General features: G+C 60.1%; 8 protein-coding genes across 8 annotated transcripts; all 8 read left to right on the top strand.

Moving 5' to 3' along the window:
• Nucleotides 1–557: 557 nt before the first annotated feature.
• Nucleotides 558–2,429, top strand: LDBPK_130170 (MOZ/SAS family acetyltransferase, putative; the record flags this gene model as incomplete). Its single annotated transcript, XM_003859181.1, has 1 exon — nucleotides 558–2,429. One exon carries the CDS (start codon nucleotides 558–560, stop codon nucleotides 2,427–2,429), a length of 1,872 nt encoding a protein of 623 aa, XP_003859229.1.
• Nucleotides 2,430–3,431: 1,002 nt separating this feature from the next.
• On the top strand, nucleotides 3,432–4,940 carry LDBPK_130160 (protein kinase A regulatory subunit, putative; the record flags this gene model as incomplete). The annotated part of the gene is made up of 1 exon (XM_003859180.1): nucleotides 3,432–4,940. One exon carries the CDS (start codon nucleotides 3,432–3,434, stop codon nucleotides 4,938–4,940), a length of 1,509 nt encoding a protein of 502 aa, XP_003859228.1.
• A 2,168-nt stretch (nucleotides 4,941–7,108) lies between these two features.
• On the top strand, nucleotides 7,109–8,530 carry LDBPK_130150 (hypothetical protein, conserved; the record flags this gene model as incomplete). The annotated part of the gene is made up of 1 exon (XM_003859179.1): nucleotides 7,109–8,530. One exon carries the CDS (start codon nucleotides 7,109–7,111, stop codon nucleotides 8,528–8,530), a length of 1,422 nt encoding a protein of 473 aa, XP_003859227.1.
• Nucleotides 8,531–9,367: 837 nt separating this feature from the next.
• On the top strand, nucleotides 9,368–9,928 carry LDBPK_130140 (hypothetical protein, conserved; the record flags this gene model as incomplete). The annotated part of the gene is made up of 1 exon (XM_003859178.1): nucleotides 9,368–9,928. The coding sequence occupies one exon, from the start codon at nucleotides 9,368–9,370 to the stop codon at nucleotides 9,926–9,928; it is 561 nt and encodes a 186-aa protein (XP_003859226.1).
• Nucleotides 9,929–11,051: 1,123 nt separating this feature from the next.
• LDBPK_130130 (MCAK-like kinesin, putative) lies at nucleotides 11,052–13,232 on the top strand (the record flags this gene model as incomplete). The annotated part of the gene is made up of 1 exon (XM_003859177.1): nucleotides 11,052–13,232. The coding sequence occupies one exon, from the start codon at nucleotides 11,052–11,054 to the stop codon at nucleotides 13,230–13,232; it is 2,181 nt and encodes a 726-aa protein (XP_003859225.1).
• Nucleotides 13,233–17,186: 3,954 nt separating this feature from the next.
• On the top strand, nucleotides 17,187–17,546 carry LDBPK_130120 (hypothetical protein, conserved; the record flags this gene model as incomplete). Its single annotated transcript, XM_003859176.1, has 1 exon — nucleotides 17,187–17,546. One exon carries the CDS (start codon nucleotides 17,187–17,189, stop codon nucleotides 17,544–17,546), a length of 360 nt encoding a protein of 119 aa, XP_003859224.1.
• A 1,190-nt stretch (nucleotides 17,547–18,736) lies between these two features.
• LDBPK_130110 (hypothetical protein, conserved) lies at nucleotides 18,737–19,795 on the top strand (the record flags this gene model as incomplete). The annotated part of the gene is made up of 1 exon (XM_003859175.1): nucleotides 18,737–19,795. The coding sequence occupies one exon, from the start codon at nucleotides 18,737–18,739 to the stop codon at nucleotides 19,793–19,795; it is 1,059 nt and encodes a 352-aa protein (XP_003859223.1).
• Nucleotides 19,796–20,860: 1,065 nt separating this feature from the next.
• LDBPK_130100 (hypothetical protein, unknown function) lies at nucleotides 20,861–22,171 on the top strand (the record flags this gene model as incomplete). The annotated part of the gene is made up of 1 exon (XM_003859174.1): nucleotides 20,861–22,171. One exon carries the CDS (start codon nucleotides 20,861–20,863, stop codon nucleotides 22,169–22,171), a length of 1,311 nt encoding a protein of 436 aa, XP_003859222.1.
• Between the last annotated feature and the right edge of the window lie 1,187 nt (nucleotides 22,172–23,358).

Raw genomic sequence — 23,358 nt, 5'->3', positions numbered from 1 at the left:
TTCTTCCCACCTCCTCTCGAGCACGCACCGGAAGGGAAGCGCTCGAGGGAGCCGCGCTGGGGTAGATGGTCAGTGTTGATAGATCTGATTTCCACCATAGAGACTCCACGGGCTGCCGTGGCACGATGCTGAACTGCTTGCAGAGGACATGCATTCTCACAAACCAGCGACAGTATGGTGAACTGCGCTAACCGCCGCTGAGGCGGTAGGGAGCCGTGTATGAAGGCGCCACCGGCACCGCGTCCGCCTTTCTCGCGTTGATCTTTTGAAGATACAAAGGGAATGGAAGAGGATGCTGGCGGATGGCCACGCCGCTGCTTGCTCCGCACGATGGCGGCCGACATGTCTGTGGGCGTGTGCGTGCAGGTGTGTCATGTCTAGAGAAGAGAGAGGGACGCAGAAACTCACTGGAGTGCTTCCTTTTTTCTTATCTCTTGTCTCATGCTTGCACCTCGCCTGCTGCCTCTCTCAAACCCTTCCTTCTTTCACGCCTCTCATCGCTCATGCGGGATCTGCGTCTCTGACCACCCCTGCAGCGCAGGGGTGGGGCCTTCACGATGGAGGTCGGCCAGCGGTGTCGTCTCCTTCTCGCCGACTGCACATCCACGCATGCCACGAACAGCTCGGATGACATCCACAGCAACGGATTCACCGTGACAGGAGTGGTGGTGGGGGTGCGCCCCCACGCCGAGGAGCCATGGCGGCGCTTGTATTACGTTCACTGCACCCACATCGAGTTTGGCGCGGAGCTGGCGCGGCAGCGGCGCAAGGCGGCTGCACCGTCGTGGAGCGGGGCCCCACTCAGCACTATTGGGAGCGGCACCATACACAGCTGCAACGAGCTGCGCGCCGCCGGCGGCAGCTTTGTCTCAAACGGCGGCTACCACTACCGCTACGATGGCTGGTATGATGCCTTCGCTCTCGCCCCGCTGTCTGCGGACGTCTTCCTCGCCAACAACACCGCTGCCATGGCGTCCGCTGGCTCTTCGCCACCTGAGCCGCCCGCGACGGTGTCGGAACCGCGCGATGACGAAGGAGCAGCGTCAGTGCCCGCCGTCTCGCACCTGCCTGGACAGCACCGCGAAGCCCCGGAGGAGTGGGTGACCGCGATGGAGCGTGACACGGCCGTGTGCGAGGTGGTGTATCTGTGCTACGCCTTCCAACCTTGGTTTCCTGCACCCTACAGCGCTCTACAGTACCTGGCCCTCCCCGAGGACGACGTCTGCCACTCCGTCTACGTGTGCCACCGCTGTCTCTCGCCCTTCTTCACGCGGGAGCAGTACTACGTACACCTGGCCGGCGAGTACTGCCGCCTGCGCACCCCGCCTGGCCGACTCATCTACCATGACGGGGACGCCGGGTACAAGGCGTTCCTCGTGGACGGCGCCAAGGACCTCCACTATGGCCGCTGCCTCTCCCTCCTGGGCAAACAGCTCATCGAGAGCAAGGTGCTGTCGAACGACGTCGACCTGTACGAGTATGTGGTGGTGACGATTCCCCGCGCCTCTCTGCCGTACATACCAGCCGCACTGCCGTCCTGCACGTCCGCCGAGCAGTGTGGAGTGGACAACCTGGTCGCGCTTTCGAGAGAGGGGTTTCGCCAGGCTTCGAGCGACTTCGACGCGGAGGACTGGGACGGCGACGCGGTGATGGGGTACTTCAGCAGGCTGAAGCACCACCCCGATCACACGCTCTCGTGCATTGTCACGCTGCCCATGTTTCAACGCACACGTGTGGCTACTTTCCTGCTGGATGTGGCGTACTGGATGACTCGGCAGCGGCAACGTCTGTGCGGGTGCGGCTTCTGTGGGCAGTCTGGCGGAGCCATCAGTCGACCCTTCTCGCCCCACGGGCAGTCGTTGCTGCTCTCCTACTGGCGACGCGCGCTGCTGCGGTCTCTAGCCGAGGTTGCTCCGTTACACCGGCGTGCGTCACGGGCCGCGCAGCCGGAGCTGCGCTTCACCCTGGCGGAGCTCCGCGCGCTGATGGACATACCAATCCACACAGATGACATGGAAACGCTGCTGCTGCAGAGCGAGTTCGCCTTCTATCAGCCCGCTGCTGCCAGCGCCGCGTCGGCGCGCTACAGCGACGATGACGACAGCACCTCACCACCAACCTCTCCGACCTCTGCAAAGAGAGGGCAACGTCGCGAGCGCGGCAGCACCTCCACTTCGCTGAAAGACTCGCAGGCGAGCAGCGGCAGCAAGCTGTCCTCTTCCTCGGCCGGAGGCAGCGCTGGGAATGGTGGCAGCTCGACATCTGGCGCGCGCTACACGGCCACGCTGGTTCTGGAGGCCACGCTCCTTGAGGCAGCAGCAGAGCTTCACACAAAGAAGCCGCGCTCGTGTGTGATGTTCGACAAGCGCTGGCTCGTAAAGGATGGGCGAGGCGCCTATGCGTACGACACGCCGTACTTCCACCACTGAACAGTATTCATGGAGGTGCAGAGAGGTGAAAGAGGCGAGTGCAGCATGGATGGTGAGTGACCGCAAGATCCGCAAGAGAGTGCGTGTGTATGAGTGCTGCCTGTGTGTGTGTGTGCGTCGTCCCTCGCAGCTCACCGCGTGCCTTTTCTTTCCCTTCTCCATGTCTCTCGCATGGCCCACCATCGCGTTTCCGTGGAAGGCTCTTCACCAACCACCGACCACCGACCGTCTCTTGCTTTTCCAAAGCACAGCACGGCCACCGACCGATACACGCGCGTAGACGCGCGCACATCTATACGTCTCTCTATCAAGCCACTCGTGAGAAAGATGAAATCGTGTAATGCGGCAACTGCGGCCTTGGAAGGAACGGCATGTTCGATGACACCCACAAATGCACCCATATACTTGATGCGTGTCGACGCTGGCCCGTGCGCCAGTCTCTGCTGTCGTGAGTGGGTGTGCCTGAGTGACTCTCTCTCTCTCTTGCTGTCACATGTGCTTCCAACGCGTGCGTATCTCTGGCCCTCGCTGACTCTCTGTCTGTCTCTCTCTCGCACACACACACACACACACACATACACGCACCTGCACATCCCCGTCAGTGTCGCGGCACATTTTTCCCTTTTTTGCTCCCCTCCCCTCCCTCCCTTCGAACTTTGGCTCTCGTGCGTGTGCGCGCTTTCCTTCGTTTTGTTGTTCTCTCTCCTCTCTTGTGGTTCGCCGTCTTCGTTGGCTTTCTTGGCTCTCTGCTGCGCACGTACGTGTGCGGGTGTGCTGGTGTTGTCCCCGTGTCCTCTTGTGTGCACGCAGATATACATACGCACATGCTTATACGCACGCCTATACACACACACACAGCCCGACCTTCTCCCCCCTCCCCTCGTCCGCTGTTCCGCGCCACAGCCCTCCGTCGTTCGATCTCTCACCTCCTCCGTCTCTTGCCCAGGGCGCCACTCCGCCTTTTCCACTCTTCTTCTCACCTTCCCTCTATACACAGGCGTGATGTCCGCGGAAGACACCCCCATCTCGCTCTTCCTGCAGGCGTGCAACCAGGAGGGCGTCAAGACACCCAATCCGAAGCTGGTGGAGTTCTTTCAGAGCCACGAAACCTTCGACAGCATCCTTGAGATCGACCTCAGCAACAACTACATCGGCAACCGCGGCCTGCTGGCAGTGCTGGACGTCATTGGGCATCTGAGCTGCTTCCGCTGCCTCAACGCCATGGACCAGAAGCTGTACAACTCAGACTTCAGCGAGGAAGCTGTCAAGGGCAATGCCGTGATTGACCGCATCGTGGAAGTGTTCAAGGTGCACCCCACCGCCAACTCGCTCAACCTCAGCAACAACCCCATCTCGAACTACGCGGGGCGTAAGCTGCTCTCCCTGGCGCAGGTGAACCGCCGCATGTGCCTCATCGAGGTGAGCGACACCCGCATAGACTTTGATCTTCGCAACAAGATTGCGAAGCAGTGCGAGGAGAACACCCGCAACATGTGGGACGCCGAGCAGGATGAGAACGCAAATTCGGGCGCCGCCTTCGGCGAGAACCTGGAGTGGGTGCCGACCCAGGCCACGGCGGACCTGACGTCGCTCGGCGCCGGCCGGGCTCGTCGCCAGACAGTACGGGTCGAGGGCATTGACCCTGAGGCAGCCAAGAACTACGTGCCCCCGGTGCATGAAAAGTCGCAGGAAGACACGGATATGATTTGCGAGCTGCTGAGCCACAACGTGCTCTTCGGCTTCCTCGGCAGCAAGGACATCCTAACTGTGGCGGGAGCGATGTACCGCGAGGAGTTCGTGAAGGACGAGTGCATCATCGAGTTCGGCCAGACCCACTGCGACAAGCTCTACGTTATTCAGAGCGGTGAGGCAGATATTATAAAAGAGGGCCAAAAAGTGTTCGTCAAGACGGAGGGCACGGCGGTGGGCGAGCTGGAGCTGCTGTACGACACGCCTGCCGTTGCAACCGTGAAGGTGTCCACGGAGGCGCTGGTGGCGTGGGTGCTGGACCGCGAAACGTACCGCAACCTCGTCATGGGCTCCTGCATCCGCCGCCGTGAAACGTACATGTCGATGCTGGCCAAGGTTCCATTCCTGCAGAGCCTCGACGCCTACGAGCGCATGCAGATCGCAGACGCCCTCACGAGCGACGAGTTCGCTGCCGGCGACTACATCATCCACTACGACGAGGAGGGCGAGTGGCTTTACATCATTATCGAAGGCACCGTGGAGGTAATCGGTCGCGATGCGGCCGGCAACAAGACGAAAGTTTGCGAGTTCCACAGCGGTGACCACATCGGCGAGCTGGAGTTCCTCAACGAGCACCGCACTGTTGCGGACATCGTGGCCGTCACGGACGTCACGACGGCGAAGCTGAACCGCCGGCATTTCGAGATGTGCATGGGCCCCGTCATGGACGTGTTGAAGCGGAATAGCACCTCTGCCAAGTACGACTACTACCAGCAAGTGCTCCAGCAGCAACAGCAGGGTGCCCCGGCGGCGGTCCAGTAAGAAGACACGTGCAACGGGGTGGGAGGGAGGGAGGGGGCCGCGCAAGGGGCAACCGCGCTTCGATCACGACGAAGGGCGAAGGGGCGCGCGGTCGGCGCTGCTCCTTGCACGCCAACGATACCCTTCCCCCTTCCTCTCCGCCTACTCGCTCTCTCCTGTAACATGGACCAACCGGCGCACGACTCTTTTCTTGTTTAACGTTGCACGCTCGTGTATATTAGTGCTCTCTCTATCTCCCCCCTATTCGATGTACAGCATCATGTGTAGAAGACACACGCCGACACACGCACGCATCCATGCATGCAGGCAAAGAGGCCGAGCGAGTGTATAACGGTGCATGGACGGAAAAGAAAGGAAAAATGTTTGTCTTGCGTTATTGTCTTCTCGCCTTGTCGTTGTTTCGTTTTTGTTGTTGTGGTGGTTCATATCCTTGCATGCCAACTCTGCCCGTATGTGCGTGTGTGTGTGTGTGTGTCATGTCGCCCCTTCCTTCCCTTCCCTCCCCCTCCCTCAGCTTCCTACACTGCCCCTGCTGCACCCATACCCCTCCCCCTCTCCCCCCAAACACACACAAACACGCATACCACGCATTGCAGGAGAGTCCACCTGTCTCGGTCCATCCGTCTTCCCTCCCCACTCCGTTCCCCATCCCCCAGCTGGCTTCCACTCGGTGCTCTTATTATTGCTTCCTCTCAGTATACCTTTTGTTTGTTTGACATGTATAGGCCGATGCTGCCCTTCACCATACTGCCCCCCCCCCGCCATCTCTATCACACACACACACACACACACACACAATACACACCACGCATCGCCCAAGCCAGAGAGAAACGTACATCAGGAGCCGCCTTACCGCCTTTCTATGCACATCCATGCACAACCCACCCACCCCCTCCCCCTGTTGGACGGATGCGCTAACCACACATAGACACACGTGACGAAGGGGGACTCACAACTTAGACACACGCACGCACCAGAAAAGGACGACACCGAGAAACGAGGAGGAGTAGAAAGGGGGAGAGGATGGGCAACACCGGCATTTGATATCAAGGCGATAGAGTGATGGGAGGAGGGAGAGAGAGACATGCATTCATGGTGTGAGTGTGCGCGTTGGCGGATACGATAGACGACAACGACCATGTCGCACACACGTGGGAAGAGAAGAGAGGGGTCTGGTGCTTGCGCACCTGCACTTGCCTCTCCCCTCTCCTCCCACGTGCGCCCAAGTATCTACCCAGAAAGGTGCGGAAGGGGTCTGCCATAAAGCACCGATCTTCTTTTCTCGCCATTTCCTTCCTCTTCCTGACTCGTGATGCGGGTGCGTGTATGGATGTGCCTCTGTGCTGTTATTGTTGCACCCCACCCTCATCGGCCCGTCTCTCTCTCTCTCTCGCTCGCCCATCTGCTTGCATACACTGGCGCCTCTTCCCTCTTCTCTTCACGCATCTTTTTAGTCTCCCGCTTCGCTCATTGTTTCGATTCTTTGTATGTCGTGTCGTAAACACACGCAGGCACGCAGGCACGATGATGCAGATACAACGAGCGTGTGTGCGTGTGTGCGTGTGTCTGTCCCCCTTTCTCTCTCTGTGTATATGGTTCAAGCTTATCCAAAGCTTTCTCGCCGCATCATTCGCAAGACGCGCCGAAGAAAAACGAGGCGATGTGGCGACACCGCGCCCTTCGACGTTCAGCCATAATGGCAGAGCGAGCAGAGACCACGATGTGGCTGGTGGGGATAAAGGGAGAGGGCAATGCGGAATGTGCACACACCCACACCCACATACATACACACACACACACATGCACACGCCCAGATGGACGCTTTCTTTCTGTTCTTGGTATCCCACCTTTCCTCCCTCCACCATCACAACGATGGTGCCTTCATGCTCGAGCAAACGCCTGCGTATGCGTGTGTGTGAGTCTGCCACAGGCGTTCACTGCTGCTGTGGGCGCCGAATGTACAGACATGCGCCCTTCCACCCTATGAAGTGCGTATTGTCCGCGTCTAACGTCACGTGCATCTACGCCCTTCTCATGTCCCTCCCAGCCGCCTGCAACCCCTCATCATCCCACCTTGCTATTCTTTCTTTTTTTTATGCCCTTGCAGCGCTCTCTGTAGGACGTGCACCTACGAACGCACGCGAATACACGCACACAGTCGCACTGCCATGATCCCGAAAGGGTGTGTGGTGCAGGGTTTTCGCGAGGTCTTCGCCCCAGTCTCGGTGCGCGCCTACCGCCACTACGGTTTCTTGGTGGCAGAAAACTTTCTTCCTGCATCGCTTGCCCACCAGCTGACGACGATGTGCAACATGGCGGTGCGGCAGCGGGGTGACAACATCTTTCCCGGCCTCGACGCGCAACACCGTCTGGGCGCGACAGTAGCCCCCAACTCGAAGCTGAAGCCCCTGAAAACCCCTGGCGGTGCTGCCGATACGGGCGCCAAGCCCCTTCACCCCGCCACGCCGCCGCTGGCCTCCTCCACGTCGTTGGGCTTCGGCAACGCGCCGCTGCGGCCGGGCCGGCAGAAAGAGGACGAGGCTGCCGTACGCGATCGCCACGCTGGGACGCGGGCGAGGAAGATTCACATCATGTTAAGGAGTCGACGCGCCGTCGACAGGGTATACCGCCGTCTCACCAAGGCCCGCGAGCGCTACAATGCCCACAGGCGCGTTGGCGGGTACGTGACCGCGGAGGAGGAGATGGCGGGCAACATGACCGAGGAGCGCATCCAGGAGCTGCAGTCCAAGTACACCTACGAGGACTTCCAGCGCAGCTTGCAGCACAGCCGAGACAGCGGGCTCTTGGAGACGGGGTTTCGCCGCGATCATTACATCAACGACGCGATGACCTTCATGCAAGACTGGCCACGCACGTGGTGCTGGCTGTGGCGCACATCTCCTGAGCTGAAGGCGCTCGCGGTGTCCGCGGAAGGGGCGGTGGGCCAACTCGTTGGGGAGGCTGCGGGGTACTTGGCTGGCGAGGTGGTACTGCGTGTGTATTCCGACAGCGCCACCGAGGCGACGTCACTGAGCAACGCGACTCCGATGGGCTTTGCCGGTGTCGCCACCAACTTTGCCCATCCACATGCGCTGTCGGCGCAGCTGGGGTTGGAACGGCCAAACTCGGCGCACTTGGATGCCGCCACGATGGTTATGCCAGGCTCTCACCACATTGTGTGGCGCATCTCACTGGACGGAAAGGAACTCGACCGCTTTCAGCCTGGCGGCATCTTCGACGTTGGCTCGATGGTGCGAGCGCTGCCAGAGGTGAGCCACCTGCCTGTTGTGGCGCTTCCTCCTCTAAACCCTGGTGCGGTGCTATTCTTCAACAACTACCTTCTCATGGGGACGCAGGCGAACCTCTACGGTGCCGCGCAGAACGCCACCGGCACCGTCGCCGCAGGGCCTGTCGCACACGCAACCAGCTACGCCTTGTCTCTCATACCAGACCGGTGCGTATTTGATGGCAAGCGCAACTCGTGGGCGTCGCGCGATTCGCATGGGCCTCTGTACTCGTACAAGCGCGGGCAGCTGCTGACGGATGATGCGGCTTTCCCAGTAATTCACAGAGCTTTGGATATAGAATAAGAGAACACTCCGAGGGAGGGCCGGGGGAGGGCGCGGGAACGGCAATCGTGGCCGAGGGGGATACGTGGGCACCCCACGCACACCTACAACTTTACCACATATGCACGACTGCGCATCCCTCTCTCGTCCTCTCCGCTACTCACACGTCCCCCTCACTGTTGCTAACAAAACGACAAGCGAAAAGGAGACGAGATCAGCACAGGCGCACGCGCGCCAACTCGGATGTGCGCGGCTGTTTGTGCTCAGCGTCGTCGTTTCTCTTTTCGTCTTTCCTTCCGTGCTATGTGGTGAGTGATGCTTGCGCGTGTATCTGTCATGCACTGCCACGTGCCATCGCGCACACATGTGCACCTACACGGTCTGCATACGATATGGGCCTTTGCCCATGAATGCTCTCTCCCCGCCAACCCGCCACCCTTCCCACACGCACACATCTTGTCGCTCTCTCTGTACGACGTGGGCGTGCGTCTGTTCCCATGCAATCATTATCTGACCACCCCTTCCACCGCCTATCCGTCTGTCCATCCGCCACCCCCTCACTCTTCTGCGTTTTGCGCGCTGCCTACGCTCTTCCTCGCGATCAGCATTATTCGCTGAAAAAGAAAAGCGCATTACACACAGGCACGTACACACATGCGTCGTCGTGACTGGTGCGGCGTGTGCCCACCAGCGGCTACGCTGCACGCGTTGGCTCGCCGGTACTCGGAGTACCGCTCGTCGTACACGGGCGCGCGCAACGCTCCCTGGGCCGCCCCGGAGGCGGCGCCGGCCTACCCGTCGGCCCGCTCGCCGTTTCCCTTGGAGAGGCCGCGTTTTCGTAAGACGCATATTGAGTGGATGCTGCACCACGGCCACGGCGACCGCTACGGCAAGTACGGCCCGTCACGCGAAATTGCGGACTTCGAGTACGCTGATGGCACCCCGTCGAGCATTAGCGGCAAGCGGTTCGCCCTCAAGCATCACCAGGACCACCTGTTGGTGCAGCTCATCCGATCCGCGGCGATAGTGGAGCGCTTCGAAGAGGAGGAGCTTCTGCCACGTATTCCAGGCACGCCAGAGCAGCGCAGCTGGGACCCAGAGATTCCGCTGTTCCTCGAGGACGTGGACGAGTTTGGCCGCCCACCGCGACCCGTGGCAGGTGACATGATCGCGCGCGTTATCGAGGAGCGCTTCGCACAGGAGAGCGGCCGCACGCCGGTCAACTTAGCGAACAGGCACGCTGGCGAGGTGCTGGAGCCAAACACGATGTTTGCCACGTACGACCCCGCTGCCTTTGTCTCCGATGCCATAAAGAAAGATGTGCGGCGACCCTTCTGGTCGCGTCGCCGGTGGGCGCTGAGCGACAACTTCATGGTGCCGATGAGTCCCAAGCCGAAGAACACCATCAAGGACGAGTGAGCAGCGACACGCTTACATGCGCAGCATTCGTGTGCTTGCATGTGTATGCGCGTGTCGGTGACGCTGTTGCCGAAAGATGGGCTGTGAGGAGAGAGTTGGAGGAGGTCGGTATGGGCAATGTGGGATCAGCGAGGGCCGTGCAGCACACTCGCGTCGCTCGCTGTCTACGCATGCATGTGCACAGGGATAGCTGCGGTGCACTATGGTACATCAGTCGCCCCCTATCTCACCTCACAACTAACCATTCTCCACTTACTTGCCTCTGATCTTGTGATCCGTTGAGCCGAACCTCGCGCGCCTGCTCGGATGCGGCGCGGGGGGGACGTTGTATCTCCTTCTGTCGTTTGGGCGCACTCTGGTATGTCTGGACTGTGTGCGTGTTCGTGTGTCCGCGCTGCTCGTCTCCCGTCACCTTGCCGCAGCCTCGAGACGGATAAACACACACAATGTGTGCGCACATGGCATTTTCTTACAGTTCAGTTAAGCTTCAAGGGTAGCAGCATTGGAACGTCCGCAGCACTGCGGGACTGCTCGTGGGTGTCCGTGCGGATTGCCGATGCCTTGGAAGATGCGAACCATCCCTCGCTCAGGCGTGCTGCATCCAGCACGCCTGAGCGAGGGAGGCGAAGCGCACAGCGCCAACATACATGTATGCGTCTGCGCGCACCGCGTCCGCTTCCAAATCTCCATCTTGTTGGCGAATAACGTTCTCTGTTCAGCGGTTCGAGGATCGATCGCTCGGGGTGGGGTGGGGTTGCGCAGCGGACCACCACGTTTGGCTCTGCTCCTCTGCCTCCCCCTCTCTACAGCAGTCTACCCACCGAAACCTTTCATGCTTCACCTTGGTGTGTGCACGCGACGCCCATTCGGTGCGCCCTCCTGCTCCGCCCACCCGCCTCTCTTCGGCATCTCTCTTTCTCGTCTTTCTTTGCCGCTTTCCGAATCTCTCGGCACCTGCACGACGCCATCCTACACGACACCTCGGCCTCCGCTCCCTCATACCCCTCCCCCTAGCTCTTCGCCCTTGCCTTCTTGCTCCGTAGTACGGTGCACACATAGATACATAAATATATAGGACACGCGCGTACTTGTGCTGCCCATTCGGCGCCACTGTTCAGTGGGGATGCGAGAGGACAGCCCCGGCAGCGAGTCGCAGAGCCGCCAGTCAGATCGCACCTGCGGCGTGTCGCCGGGCGGCCCTGGCGCCAGCCCATCCATTGTCGTAGCGGTGCGGAAGCGACCCCGCATCCCGGGCCGCGAGGATGACGAGAATGACGTGGTGCGCTGCGGTGAGAATGGTGGCCCTTCCGTCACAGTGTACGAGCCGCGCACGAAGCTCGACCTCACACCCATCATTGAGCCAAGCAGCTTTAGCTACGATCACGTCTTTGGTGAAGCGTGCACTAACGAGGAGGTCTACCGCGGCTGCTGTCGACCCCTCCTCCAGAATGTGCGGGAAGGCGGTGGCGCTGTCATCTTTGCCTTTGGGCAGACGGGCAGCGGCAAGACTCACACGATGCTCGGCACAGGAGAGCGTCCCGGCCTTTACAGCTTAGCCGTGACGGAGCTTCTCACCATGACGGAGCACAGCACCATGACGGCGAGCTTCTATGAGGCGTACGGGGCGAAGCTCTACGACCTGCTCAACGATCGAGCGGAGGTGAAGATGCTGCAGGACGAGTACCAGAATGTGCATATTGTCGGCATCACTGAGCAGATCGTCAGCTCTGTTGACGACGTCAATGCATTGATGATGAGAGGGCAGCAGTTGAGGGCGATCGGCACAACGCACGCAAACGACCGCAGCTCACGGTCGCACGCCGTTCTAGAGATCAAGCTGAAGCTAGCGGACAACAACAGTGAGTCGCAACTAGGCCGCATCACCTTCGTAGACCTCGCCGGCAGCGAGCGGGCGTCCGACACGGCGGAGACGGATGCCAAGACGCGCCGCGAAGGCGCCGAGATCAACAAATCGCTGCTGGCGTTGAAGGAGTGCATACGTGCCATGTCGATGCGCAAGCGGCACATCCCGTTCCGCGGCTCGAAACTGACGCAGATTCTTCGCGAGAGCTTCGTTGGCCGCTGCAAGACGTGTGTGATCGCGGCGATATCGCCGTGCCAGAGCCACTGCGAGGACACCCTCAACACCCTCCGCTACGCAGACCGCATCAAGGAGCTGAAGGGGCCTGCAAACCCGCACAACGGTGTGAAGCCGATCCCGTGTAAGACGTGCGGTCAGCCGATCTTCATTGGCGACCGACACGTGTGCAAGCGCCAGCTGGCAGCCTGCCCCCACTGTAGGCAGGATGTGGACAAACAGGAGCTAGACACGCATGTGGCCGAGTGCAAGGAGTCACCTATGCGTTGCCAGTACTGCAACGAGCGCATGCTGCGCAGCGAGTCGGTCAGCCACAGCCGGCGCTGCGCCCGCGCCCCGATTCGCTGCGGCGCATGCGGTGCCACCGTACCACGCCAGCTCATGGACAGGCACACTCAGCAGGAGTGCGCGGAGGCCAAGGTGAAGTGTCGATACTGCGGCTGTGTGCAGAGTCGTCAATTACTCGCGGCGCATGAGCAGAACTGCGACGTTGCGAAGGTGGCGTGCCCGCACTGCCTGCAGTTTGTGCGCAAGAGGCGATTGGATGGACACGTTGCGAGCTGCGCGCGCAACCTCAGTCGTGCAATGCATACACCGCGCAGCACTGCTCTGAATATCATCGCGTCGGCTTCGATGGAGACATCACAGACGCTGGCCTCCTCCTCCTCCAGCATCGGAGCGCAGCAGAGCATTCTGAAGAGTGCTACAGCCCAGACAGCAGCGTCATCGCGCACATCTTCCTCGCACAATCGCAACGTAGCTGCCGAGCCGGCGGGGGGACAGGTAGACCTGGTGGCTGCGGACGAAGGCACCGGCCCCCTCACGTTCACTCGAGCGCACTCATCTCCGAGGTCATCGGCTCAGTTGGCCAGCAGTGCACCGTTTGCGAACCGATCCCAGTCGAACCGTGCACCGGCGGCAGGAGGTCGCTGGAACGCCGGTGCCCTAGGCGCCGACGAGGCCAGCGCCGCGTGCGATAACGACTGCGGCAGCGTTGTCTGCCCGTACTCGCGCTACGGCTGCCCTGTCAAGGTGACGCGACTGAACGTGGCAGCCCATCTGAAGGAGTCGATGCAGCAGCACCTAGAGCTCGTCACGACGTACGCGGACCGCGTGGATGAGCAGAACATGCAGCTGCGACGCCTCGTGATACACGAGACGGACACGTTGAGCAGTCGGGCCACGATGGAACGTCTGGACAAGTGAGTCGAGACAGCCCGAGTTTTTGTTGTGCCGCCTCGCCCCGTTGTTTTGCTCCGGCCTCTTCTTCACCGCGTCGGTTGTTTTCTTATTATTGCAGCAATGCGTGCTCCCTGCACACGGCTCTTCAACCATGCGTGTCGGTGCGTGTGTGCGCAAACATGTGTTGCTCCCGCTCCCTCCACCCCTCCCTGTCGAGGAGCGCCACCACACCGCACGGATGCACACGCGTGTGTCTCCTCTCGCCACCCTCTCAGTACTCTGTTCAACTTTCTTCCACACACATCTCACGTTCATGCGTGCGCATATACATACAGACTCGTATAGTTGGGCTGCCCATCGCCCACTTTTTCCGTTTCTTGGCTCCGCCCCTCCCCGAACTCCTCCGCTGCCGCTGTTACTATTATTGCTTGCATGCATGGCTCGCACTCACCCACCACACTTCACCATACCCCTACTCTCTGCCGTTTTGAGTCGTCGTGTGTTTAAGATCGTTGTTTGTGTCTTGCCTCTCGCAATTTTTCTCTCTTCCATGTACAGTCGTCGGCTTCACATATCCCCCTCTCACGCTGCCTCTTTCCCCTCTCCCCCCGGGTCGCAGCTGCACCGGTGACGGCCGCCGCCGCCTCCCCGACCGTCTGCCTATTTCTTAGGCCTCCGCACTGCACAAACCCACGCATGGCACTTTCCCATGCTGACTTCTTTTCTCCATCGCCCTCTTGTTTTTGTGTTCGTGCTGCTGGGCTGGGACGTGAGTTTGTGCGCAACCACTCAGCTGTCTCCTCCCTCTCCTCCAGCACCTTGCCCAGTGCGTCCCTTATTCTTTCCGTGTCCTTGCGTATTCTCGTGTGTTTGTCTTCTCTCGCTTGGTGTTGTGTGCCGCGTTGCGTGCGTCAACCTCGCCTCCTCCTCGCCTCATACACGGACGCACCCACGTGCGCTCCTTCCTCCCCTTCCTCAACTCACCCTCACTCGGTTGTTCGTTCTCTCTTTGTTGGCCGATCTTTTCGGGTTGACGCGCGCGGAAGTGCGGCGAGGTGCCTCGTGGTGGAGGAGGCGCTGTCTAGACGGGCAGACTCGCACGATGTAATGCGTTGGGGTTGGCTGGCCGGTGAGCCAAGTGCTTTGTATATGTGTGTAGGCGTGCATGCCGACGCCTCTTCTCACCTCCCTTGGCCCCTGTACGAGTGCTGCTGCTGCAGGTGCGGTTGCTGCCATGACGGGAGTGGTGGCGCACGTGTCTCTCTGCCTCTTTATGCCGTTTGAACTTCGCGCGTTGCACCTCTTTGCACCCCCCCCCCCCCCCAACAGCGAGGGCGACAAGACGGACCGTCATGAATTCACTCACACACGCACATGTAAATATTTTCGGTACGCACAGGCGTGCCGTGTTAAGCCGCCACACATCTCTGTTGGTCTGTGCTCGTTTGTGTGCAAACCATCAGAGAGAGAGACGTCGACGAAGACGCATCCTCTTGCCTATCTCGGCTCTGCCCCCCCCCCCTTCCCCCGACCTCTCCTTCGCGTGAGGGTGCTGCTCATACTCTCCCCATCTTATCGCCCTTGCGTGTGCGCTTCACGGCCACATCAGCTCCATCAGCAAGTTTGTCTCCCGAAATTGTTTTCTTTGGCCTTTTCCCGCGTGTCGCTGCTACTGCCTGCCTCTTTCGCCATCGCCGCCGCTTCCATGCACCGCGCGCACACAGGCACGGAAGAGAGAAGGGAGGAGGTGACTGCACTCAGTGGGTGAGAGGAGGTCTGCGTCACAGGTGCGGTCACCGAGACTGGTTCAGACTACGTCGTTGCGATATTCGTTATTGATCCTCCCCCTCTGCACTTGTTTCTCCCCATCACTCTCCTCCCGTGGCGTCTTGCTGTGCACTCTCCCTTTACCGCTGCGAAGTGACGCTACTGCTGTTGCACTGCCTCTGTAGAGGCCCCCCTTCCCTCCCCCCTTGTGTGCGCTGGCATCCGCCGCAGAGCCGCTGACACCCCAGTGACGGTGCGCGCACACAATCGGCTAGTTCCTCGCAGCCTCACCAGGGCGCCGTGCAAAGCCGATGACGTGGATGACCGATACGAAAGCGTTGCTTGCGGATTAGAACCACTGTCGGCAGAGGAGCAACGGGTGCTGCACGAACTGCTCGCCGCCGTCGGCCGCTCCGCCGTCGGCCGCTCCGCCATGGGCCAGTGCAGCACCCCAGAGCTGCCTCTATCGGGCATGGAGTACTCAGACAACAAGGACGGCGTGACAGTCCATTCACGAGGTTCGCACTCCGCCGTGGGAGGCGAGGAAAGCTTGGAGGGAGGAGGAGCTCGGGTGCGACATAGCGGCATCGGTGGCGCGAGGACGCGTCGGTCCGTCGTGGAGGGGAACACGTTTCGCCTTTCAAGCTCCGCATTAGCCCGCGGGTTGGAATGCTGCCTCGTCTCGCTTCTGTGCCCAAATGCGCTCACCTACCTGCACGGCGGCCGTAGTACTCCTTCGCCGCGCGTTTCTGCGCACGGCTAGTGATGACGGAGGCACCTCTTGTCCCCACACCCAAGGCGCATACACACGCAGGCAGTAGGATCAATGATCTCTCCTTGTATCGACTCGGTTGTACGACAAATTCAGTTTATCGCTGCCCTTTCGGGTGACGTGCTTCTTCTCTGCCTCCCCTTCGTCCCGCGCTCTTCTCTCTCCGTGTTTCCTCCGTTCCTTCTCTCCCATGTCACAGAAGATCGCCAACGCCAACAAAACCGCCGTCACTACTCGCGCTGTCCATTTCCGTGCAGTCGCTCATTGTTATCGCTTCTCTCCCGTTCTATTCCGCTTCCCTCTCCCGTGCTCTTTTCACCGTCTTTGGCTCTTTAGGGTTTGACCCCGTGCCCCCTCCCACTCTCTCAGCATTCTGTGCTTCGCGGGTGGCCCCTCACGAAAGCCCCCTCCCCTCTTCCCTCCCGCGGCATCTCTCTCTCTATGCTTCCGTGCTGTTAGCCCGTCAGCACAACTCTGCGCAAACTTTTTGTCCCTGCCCTTGTGCGGTGCGTTTTTGTTGTTCCCGCGTGCGCGTCTTCGATTCGCTCTCCCTCTCGGTCTTCAGTCCGGCGGCTCACACGACGGCGTGTAGATAGGCAGGATATCCGATGCGCAGTCGAAGTGGGAGGGGGTGTACTGGAAGGAAACCGGTTCCGTGAGGGGCTTGGCTGAGGAAGTGGAGAAGCGAGAGGATCAGCCGTGTGCACTCTCTCCACCCCATCTCCGCCATCTTTCCGTCTACTTCAAAGTGCTTTTGGGCGATGCACCATGGAGCGCGGAATCGAATCGTTTTCCTGGCGTTCGTTTGCGCATGTGCCCGTGTCTTGTCTTTACGCCCCTCTTCTGTGTTTCAATGCGAGGAGGCGGCGTACTGCGGATCCTTCTCTCTTCTGCGTGTCTCCTACACTTGTTCTTACTGCCCATCGCTCTCTCGCCCCACCGTTGAGTGCGTGCGACCGTCTACGTGTGCGTCCTTTCTCTCCTATTCTGTCGGTCTCTTCGTCTGTGTGTCTACGTCGCACCTTGAGGAAAAAAGCGAAGCACAGAAACGCACTGACTGCATTCTAAGCCACGCCTCGCAGGCGATGTGTGCGCGTGAAGGCGTGCACCACCGAGCAACACCAGCTACAAGTCGCCGCAGCCCGTCTCTTTCTCCTTACCCTTACTTCTGTACGTGTTCACCTCCCTCTGCTTCAATCTTTCCACATACGTGCCTCTCCCTCCTCCCACCTACAAAGGAAGCTTGGCAGTTCCCCCCCTCCCCCACTGACACCGACACATACAGACATCAAATCAACTGGCCTCATTCTCTCCGTCAGCAAGCGACGATGAGCAGCGCGTCCTCATCAAAGGCGCCCTCTGCTTCTGCAGTCGCTTCGACTGCTGACCCCGCCGACGCCGGCAGTGTTAGCAGCAGTCCCACTCTCACCGCGGCGGAGATGAAGGAGTTCGCTGAGCTTCGGTGCCAGAACCAGCTGCTCAAGGCTGAGAACGCGGTGCTGCAGCGTAAACTAGAGGAGGAGCGGGCACAACGGCGGCAATCCCAACTCGACGAGAATCACTACAACTTGGAAGCCGAAGCGTGCCGCGAGGCTATTGAAAAGACTGACGGCAACGCGCAGGTGCTAGCGCTCTATGATGAGCTACAGCGTCTGCGTAAGAAGTGCGACATCTACGCGGAGGCTGTGGAGGAGTCTCGGAGCTACTTTTTCGAGATGAAGCGGCTGTACATGGAGGTGTCGCCGTATTTGCGTTCGTTGTCCGGTGATTCTCAGGCGCACCGCGCAGCGTCCGTGTGATAGAGAGGGCAGCTGCGCACGATCGTGTGTGTGCGCGCTGGTTGGCTGTGATGTGCCCCTGCGGCCCATTGTCTGCCTGCTCGATCTGTCGAGTGCATTTCTTCTTCTTTTTCACCTGTACCGTGTGTCGCGTGTTCTCTTCTGATCGACTTTTCGGTCGACGTGCATGTGCTGTGGGAGACGGGCAACTGGGGCTTGCCGACGGTCCCCCCTCTTCTTCCCGCTGCTGCTGCTGCTGCTGCTGCCACTTTGGACTGTGTTCCGTGGGCCGCCACGTTATCACCGCCACCCGTCTCCTTCCTTTTCCCTCGGCCCGCCCCGCTTTGCTGAACACACGCCGCACATTCCCATTGCGGCTCCTCTCTTCTTTCATATGGTTGCTTCACCACCTACTGGGGGTGTAGGCGGCTGATGCACAGCTGCACATGCATCCACCCCCCCCCCCTGCGGACAAAACAGCGCTTATTGTCGTCTCCACTCCTCTGTGCATGTCTCTATGCACTGGCGGCTATGCCTGCCCGGGTGACGCCCCTGAATGCCCTCCGCGACGGTTCCTTTGCCCTCTCCCCACATGGTAGGAGTACGACAAAGGGGACGAGGGAAGAGAGGATGTCGCTGAGTGTGGGGGTGGGGTGGCGGTACTCTATGCTGTGGCTCACTGGAAGTGACCCGTGTCTTGGCACGCACCCCCACCGGCATATCAACACGCCTTCTTGAACGAATACTCATCCGCCCCCTGCCATTCCTCCACCCTTCGATTCTCTCCCCTTCGTCGCTCACCTTGCCCTGCCTCTTTCACTCTCCTCCTCCTTTCGCCATCTGAGTGAGAGGGTGCTCACTGGACAGCTTGTCTCGGGCCTTCGCGGCGTCTTTCTCTTCCTCTCACGCACGCACTCGTCACATTTTGTCTACGTTAACACACATAAAGCCACACACGTCTTCATCCCACCCCCTTTTCCCTCGCTCCCCATATCCTTCACAGACTGTTCGCGGACACGCCCTCACTCACCCACGCCTGCACACCCTTTTCTGTTCTCGCTGGTTATTGTGGTCGCACTCTCTGTCGTTCGCGCGACCTGCCCCCTCGTAATCTCGTCTTTCCCTTTCGCCGGGGCTCGACTCTCCGCAGCTGCCGCCGCAGCGTCGTCCATACGACTCAGCCACCACCCACCACCAACCAGAATAGCAAAATGAGGCCCGATCACATGAGTGTGATGTTCCTGTGCACCAGCGTGATGTCCTTCAACGCTGGCATATGGCAGATCTTCCGCAGGGGCCAGAAGAAGCAGCTGATCGAGAATCATAAGAACGTTGAGAAGAGCCCGCTGACAGACTTGCCGCCAGAGAACGCGACGGTGAACGAGTGCGAGTACCGCCGAGTGAAGCTCAATGGGTCGTTCGACAACGAAGGGTCATGCCTAGTCGGCCCGCGCTCTATCCCGTCGTACAAGGGCGCCGCGAACGAGGACGAGAGCCGCGGCGGGTTCCTTGTCATGACACCCTTCGAGATCGCCGACACTGGTAGGTTTGTGATGGTGAACCGCGGCTGGGTGCCGATCGACGCCGGAAAGCACCGCACGATGCTGAGACAGTACATCGGTGAGGGCTTCGCCCCTGCCCAAGTCCGCGGCATTCTGCGGAAGGAGGAGTTCTTAGGCGGGTCTCTTTTTTGGGGTCCAAGCTCAGAAAACGAGGGCCCGGTGGCGGCGGACCTGTCGTGGCTGGTGGTGCGGCCGTGGAACATGGCCATGGCCTACTACCGCCGCCGGTGGGGTGCGGACCACCTCAAGGAGAGTGCCGAGAAGCACGGTGCCCATCACTACTACGTGGAGATGCTCGAGGACTTCTCGGGCGACGACCAGCGCATTGTGCGCGGTCGCGCGTGGCCCCGTCGCCGCGAGGTGGACGAGGTCACCTATGTGCACCTCACCCCCGTAGTGCACTCCATGTACATCGTCTTTTGGTTCTCTATCACCGCCGGCTCCCTGTATGGAGTGCTGCGGTGCTGGCGGCGCCAGAAGGACATCTTTGCGCTGCGCAAGTACGTGAATAAGCAGTCGATGCAGCTGGAGACGCGTCGGCAAGCGGAGGCGCAGGCGTACATGAAGGCAGTAGAGGAGGTGGAGCGATTGAAGAGGATCAGCACTGCTGCTGCCGCGGCGCAGATCGACATTGGGAATCCTGCCACCGTCACGCACTGTGAGGGAACGGCGTCGAAGGAGAAGGATGACTCACAACCAAGCAAGTAGCGCGCCTTGGTCGAGGCTGCCTCACAGCCTTAATGTCTGTCTGACCGGAGTGTTGCTTGTGCACCTGTTGGTGGGCTCGCTGCCCTTGCTGTGGTTCGAGGTCGGGGGCGGTGTACGCGTTTGGCTTTGTAGCGTACGTATGCGCGTTTGTGGGTATGCGTGGCGTTGTCGCTCCCCCACCTCTCTCTCCCCTGTCGCGGTCTCTTCTGCGGTTGACTCAAATTGTTGCCTGGGCGTCGTGTGTTCTTTCCATGGACGATGGCCCTCCCCAGAGCGCTTCCTATCCTTGCCCTGCCTACTTCTGACCTTCCCTTTCTTTGCGCACTGTTGCCTTCCCTCATCCTCCTCCATCGAGAAGAGGGAAAGCTCAGCATCTCTGCCGTCGACCGGACCATGGACCAACACACGCACAGATGCACTCTCTTCTGCCAAGTCACTGCAACACTACACCTACACACACGCATAGAGAAATGCGCTGCGTCTCGTTCCTTTCTCCCGCTCTGAACACCGCTACACCATTCGGAATACGGGTTATGATGACCAGTGCGAGCCTGTACGCGCCAGCTCGCTTCACCGCTGCGCAGGCGCGTGTGCCTTTTTGCATGCTCAGGCGCAACGTGAATGCCAAGAGCGCCGCGTTCCTCCTGCTCACTATCCGTCTTTGTCTCGCCCTATCCTCTTCTTCGGTCAGCCGTTGCTTTCTGCCGCCTCCCTCCACCCCCACCCCTCTACCACTGCCACACGCACCCACCCATAAAAACTGGACCGCTTTCAGTGCTTTGGAGGAGGCCGAACACACACGCAGAGAACTCGGTTTACACACACACACACACACACACACACACACACATCTGCTCATCCGTGTGCGCCCCACGCGCGAACCGGCTTGAGTAGCCATCCTAATTGCCATCAGTGCCTCACCCCTCACTCGCGTCTTAGTTGTGGTTCCCCACCAACCTCGACTCCCTTCCTCAGCACCATTACTTGTCCTTTCTCGCTCCATCTTGCGCGCATCATCAATCATCGACAGTCGCCATCGCTCTCTCCTCACCCACTGGCACCGCCATGGCGACCTCCACTAGCGAGTTTACCGAGTTTGTACGTGAGTGGGGTGGTCTACTGGCAAAAGACTCATCGGCGTCGATGGATCATCTCTTCAGCGCATACGCGAGACTCAAAGAGGCGAACGAACTTGCTAGCAGCGGCAGCAGCAACAGCGAAGGTAGCGGCGAGTCGCCGTTCGGCTCCCCTGTCGCGTCCATTGAGGACTTCACCGACGTCTGGGCCGCAGCCAAGCGCGCGAACAAGGAGTGGGAGGCTACGTGCATGGTGCGCAGCATACGCCGCTCCATCGGCGGCTCCGTTACCCAGACTCGGCTGATGCTCTCCATGATCTGCTGGGCCGCCATGCTGCGGCAAGAAGAGCAGAGATTCTTCAAGGAGTTCCTTGCACAAGTACGCGAGATAATTCACCGCGCTGCTCTGCGCTGCACCGCCTCCGGCTATGGTGAGGACTCGGAATCGATCTACGAGGAAGTTGCATTTTGTGTCGCTCTCGAGCTGCTTGGGTGGCACGACAGCTTGCTGATCTGCCTCCAGCGTGCCATGGCCTCCCCCCCACCTCTGCGCACCGAGGAAGACGTCCTGCTGTTTACCCGAAAGGTAGCCCAAGAGCTCGTATCAGCCCTCAGTCCGCGCCAATACAGCACCGACAGCACGCCCGCCATCACCATCACCCGCTCGTCGGCGACGAGCAACTCGTTGGAGCACGAGCCGCCCGCGCCTACCGCCGTGGCCGATACCAGGAACGAAGCGATGGCGGGAGACGGGGTCGTCGTCATCTCGAAGAGGCGGTCGCCATACAAGGAAGGTGCATCATCATTGTCGCGGTGCCGTGGCGAGCACGCGCACACAGCTGGACGCAGTGCCACGATCATCTCCATCGCAGTCCCCCTCCCCACCCCCTCTCCCAGGAATACCACAGACACCCGAAAACCGTGGCAGGCGGCTTGTGGCACGCTAAGCACGGGCGTAACCCCCTTGCCGACGCCCGCGAGGTCGCCGATGGGGTCCACAACGCACAGAGATGCAGCCTCTGCTGCCTTGTCCCCACTGCCACCACCACCACTGCCCACTCAGCCCTCCCCACCCACGCGTGCTCCACCGCCGCGGTCGCCGATTAGAGGATCGCTGGCACCAACCTTAGCTCCCACTCACCGCTCATCCGCCGCCGTCGCCGCCGACTCTCCATACAAGGAGTTCGAGAGAGCTCTGCGGGAGGTGTGTTCCCCTCTCACCCGCCCTTCTGCTTGCCAGGAGGACCCGCCACACACGAAGGATAACGCACGCAGCACGGTCGAGTCCTCAAGCAAGTGAACAAGCACCAAGCTGCGGATGGGTAAAGAAGATGAAGGTTGCGCTGTGCTTTAGCGCGCGGCATATGATACGCGCATCGCAGCGGACGTCAACGCGGGGGGGGCAGGGTGGGAAGCAGTGACGCGGACTAGAGAAAGAGCTTGCACGAACCGCCGAGGCCACCTGCACTTCAGCAGCATGTATGCTTGTGTGTGTCGCTCTCCTAGTGACGTCGTGCGACCCTCTTTTCAATCTCCTCTCTTGTTTCTTGTGCTTCTTTTCGTGCAGACTCGCTTTACTGCGCAAGGCCAGCCGTGAGGGACTGGAGCGGGGTGGAGTGGGGAGATGAGGGGGGGGGGAAGTAGATGAGTCGTGGGCCTCCCCCTCCCTTCCCCCGTTCTCGCACTGCTGCTCTATTGTTGGCCGTTGCGCTTCGGTGAACAATCTACATTGCTATCCTTTTTGACCTCTGCCGATCCGTTGAGAGAGAAATGCCGCAGCCGGCCTTCTCCCTCTTCCCCTTGTCTGCCTGGTACCTCTGATTTCTCTCAAGTCCGCATAGCTTACCTCCGTCGCGGCCACCCCCATCCTCCCTGCCTCCTTCACCCAGGAACGCACTCGCTCCCACTAACGCAAATCATGTACGTCGGTGCAGTAAGTGCGTGCGCGCACGTGGTTTGCTTGCCTATCTCGGCAAAACAGAGAGGTAACGGGCTACAGGCAGGAGTGGGGCATTTCTTCGCAATGCGCGCGCATACATGCACGTGTTTGCATCCGTGTCTGCGTGATCTAGCATGCTTCATCAATGAAAGGCAAGCGTACGCATAACGGAGACGATAGAGGGCTTCTCACAAATATAAATGGGAAGCACGGAGCTAGTTGTCTGTCTGTCTCTGCGTGCATGGGCGATGCCCGAGGTGGTGGTGGAGGGGAGGGACCACACGAGGGAGGGTGGATGCATAACGGCTAGCAAAGGACGTAAACCCACGTATGCACGTGCGCCCGCCCGCACAAAAGCTGGTAGGGGTTGCTGCGTCTTCTCACGCTGCTCTCCCCACTCGCACATAGACACGTTTGCATATTTGTTCTTTACCGCCTTATACGCGGAGAGTCGCGCAGCGTGTACGGGGGCAGGCGTGCAGACACATCCACACACACACACACACACACACACACACACACACACACACACACACACACACACACGT

Source organism: Leishmania donovani, chromosome 13 (genome assembly GCF_000227135.1).
Source record: "Leishmania donovani BPK282A1 complete genome, chromosome 13".
Lineage (NCBI taxonomy): Eukaryota > Euglenozoa > Kinetoplastea > Trypanosomatida > Trypanosomatidae > Leishmania > Leishmania donovani.
Note: the sequence above shows the minus strand (reverse complement) of the source record. Positions and strands in the feature narration are given on the sequence as shown.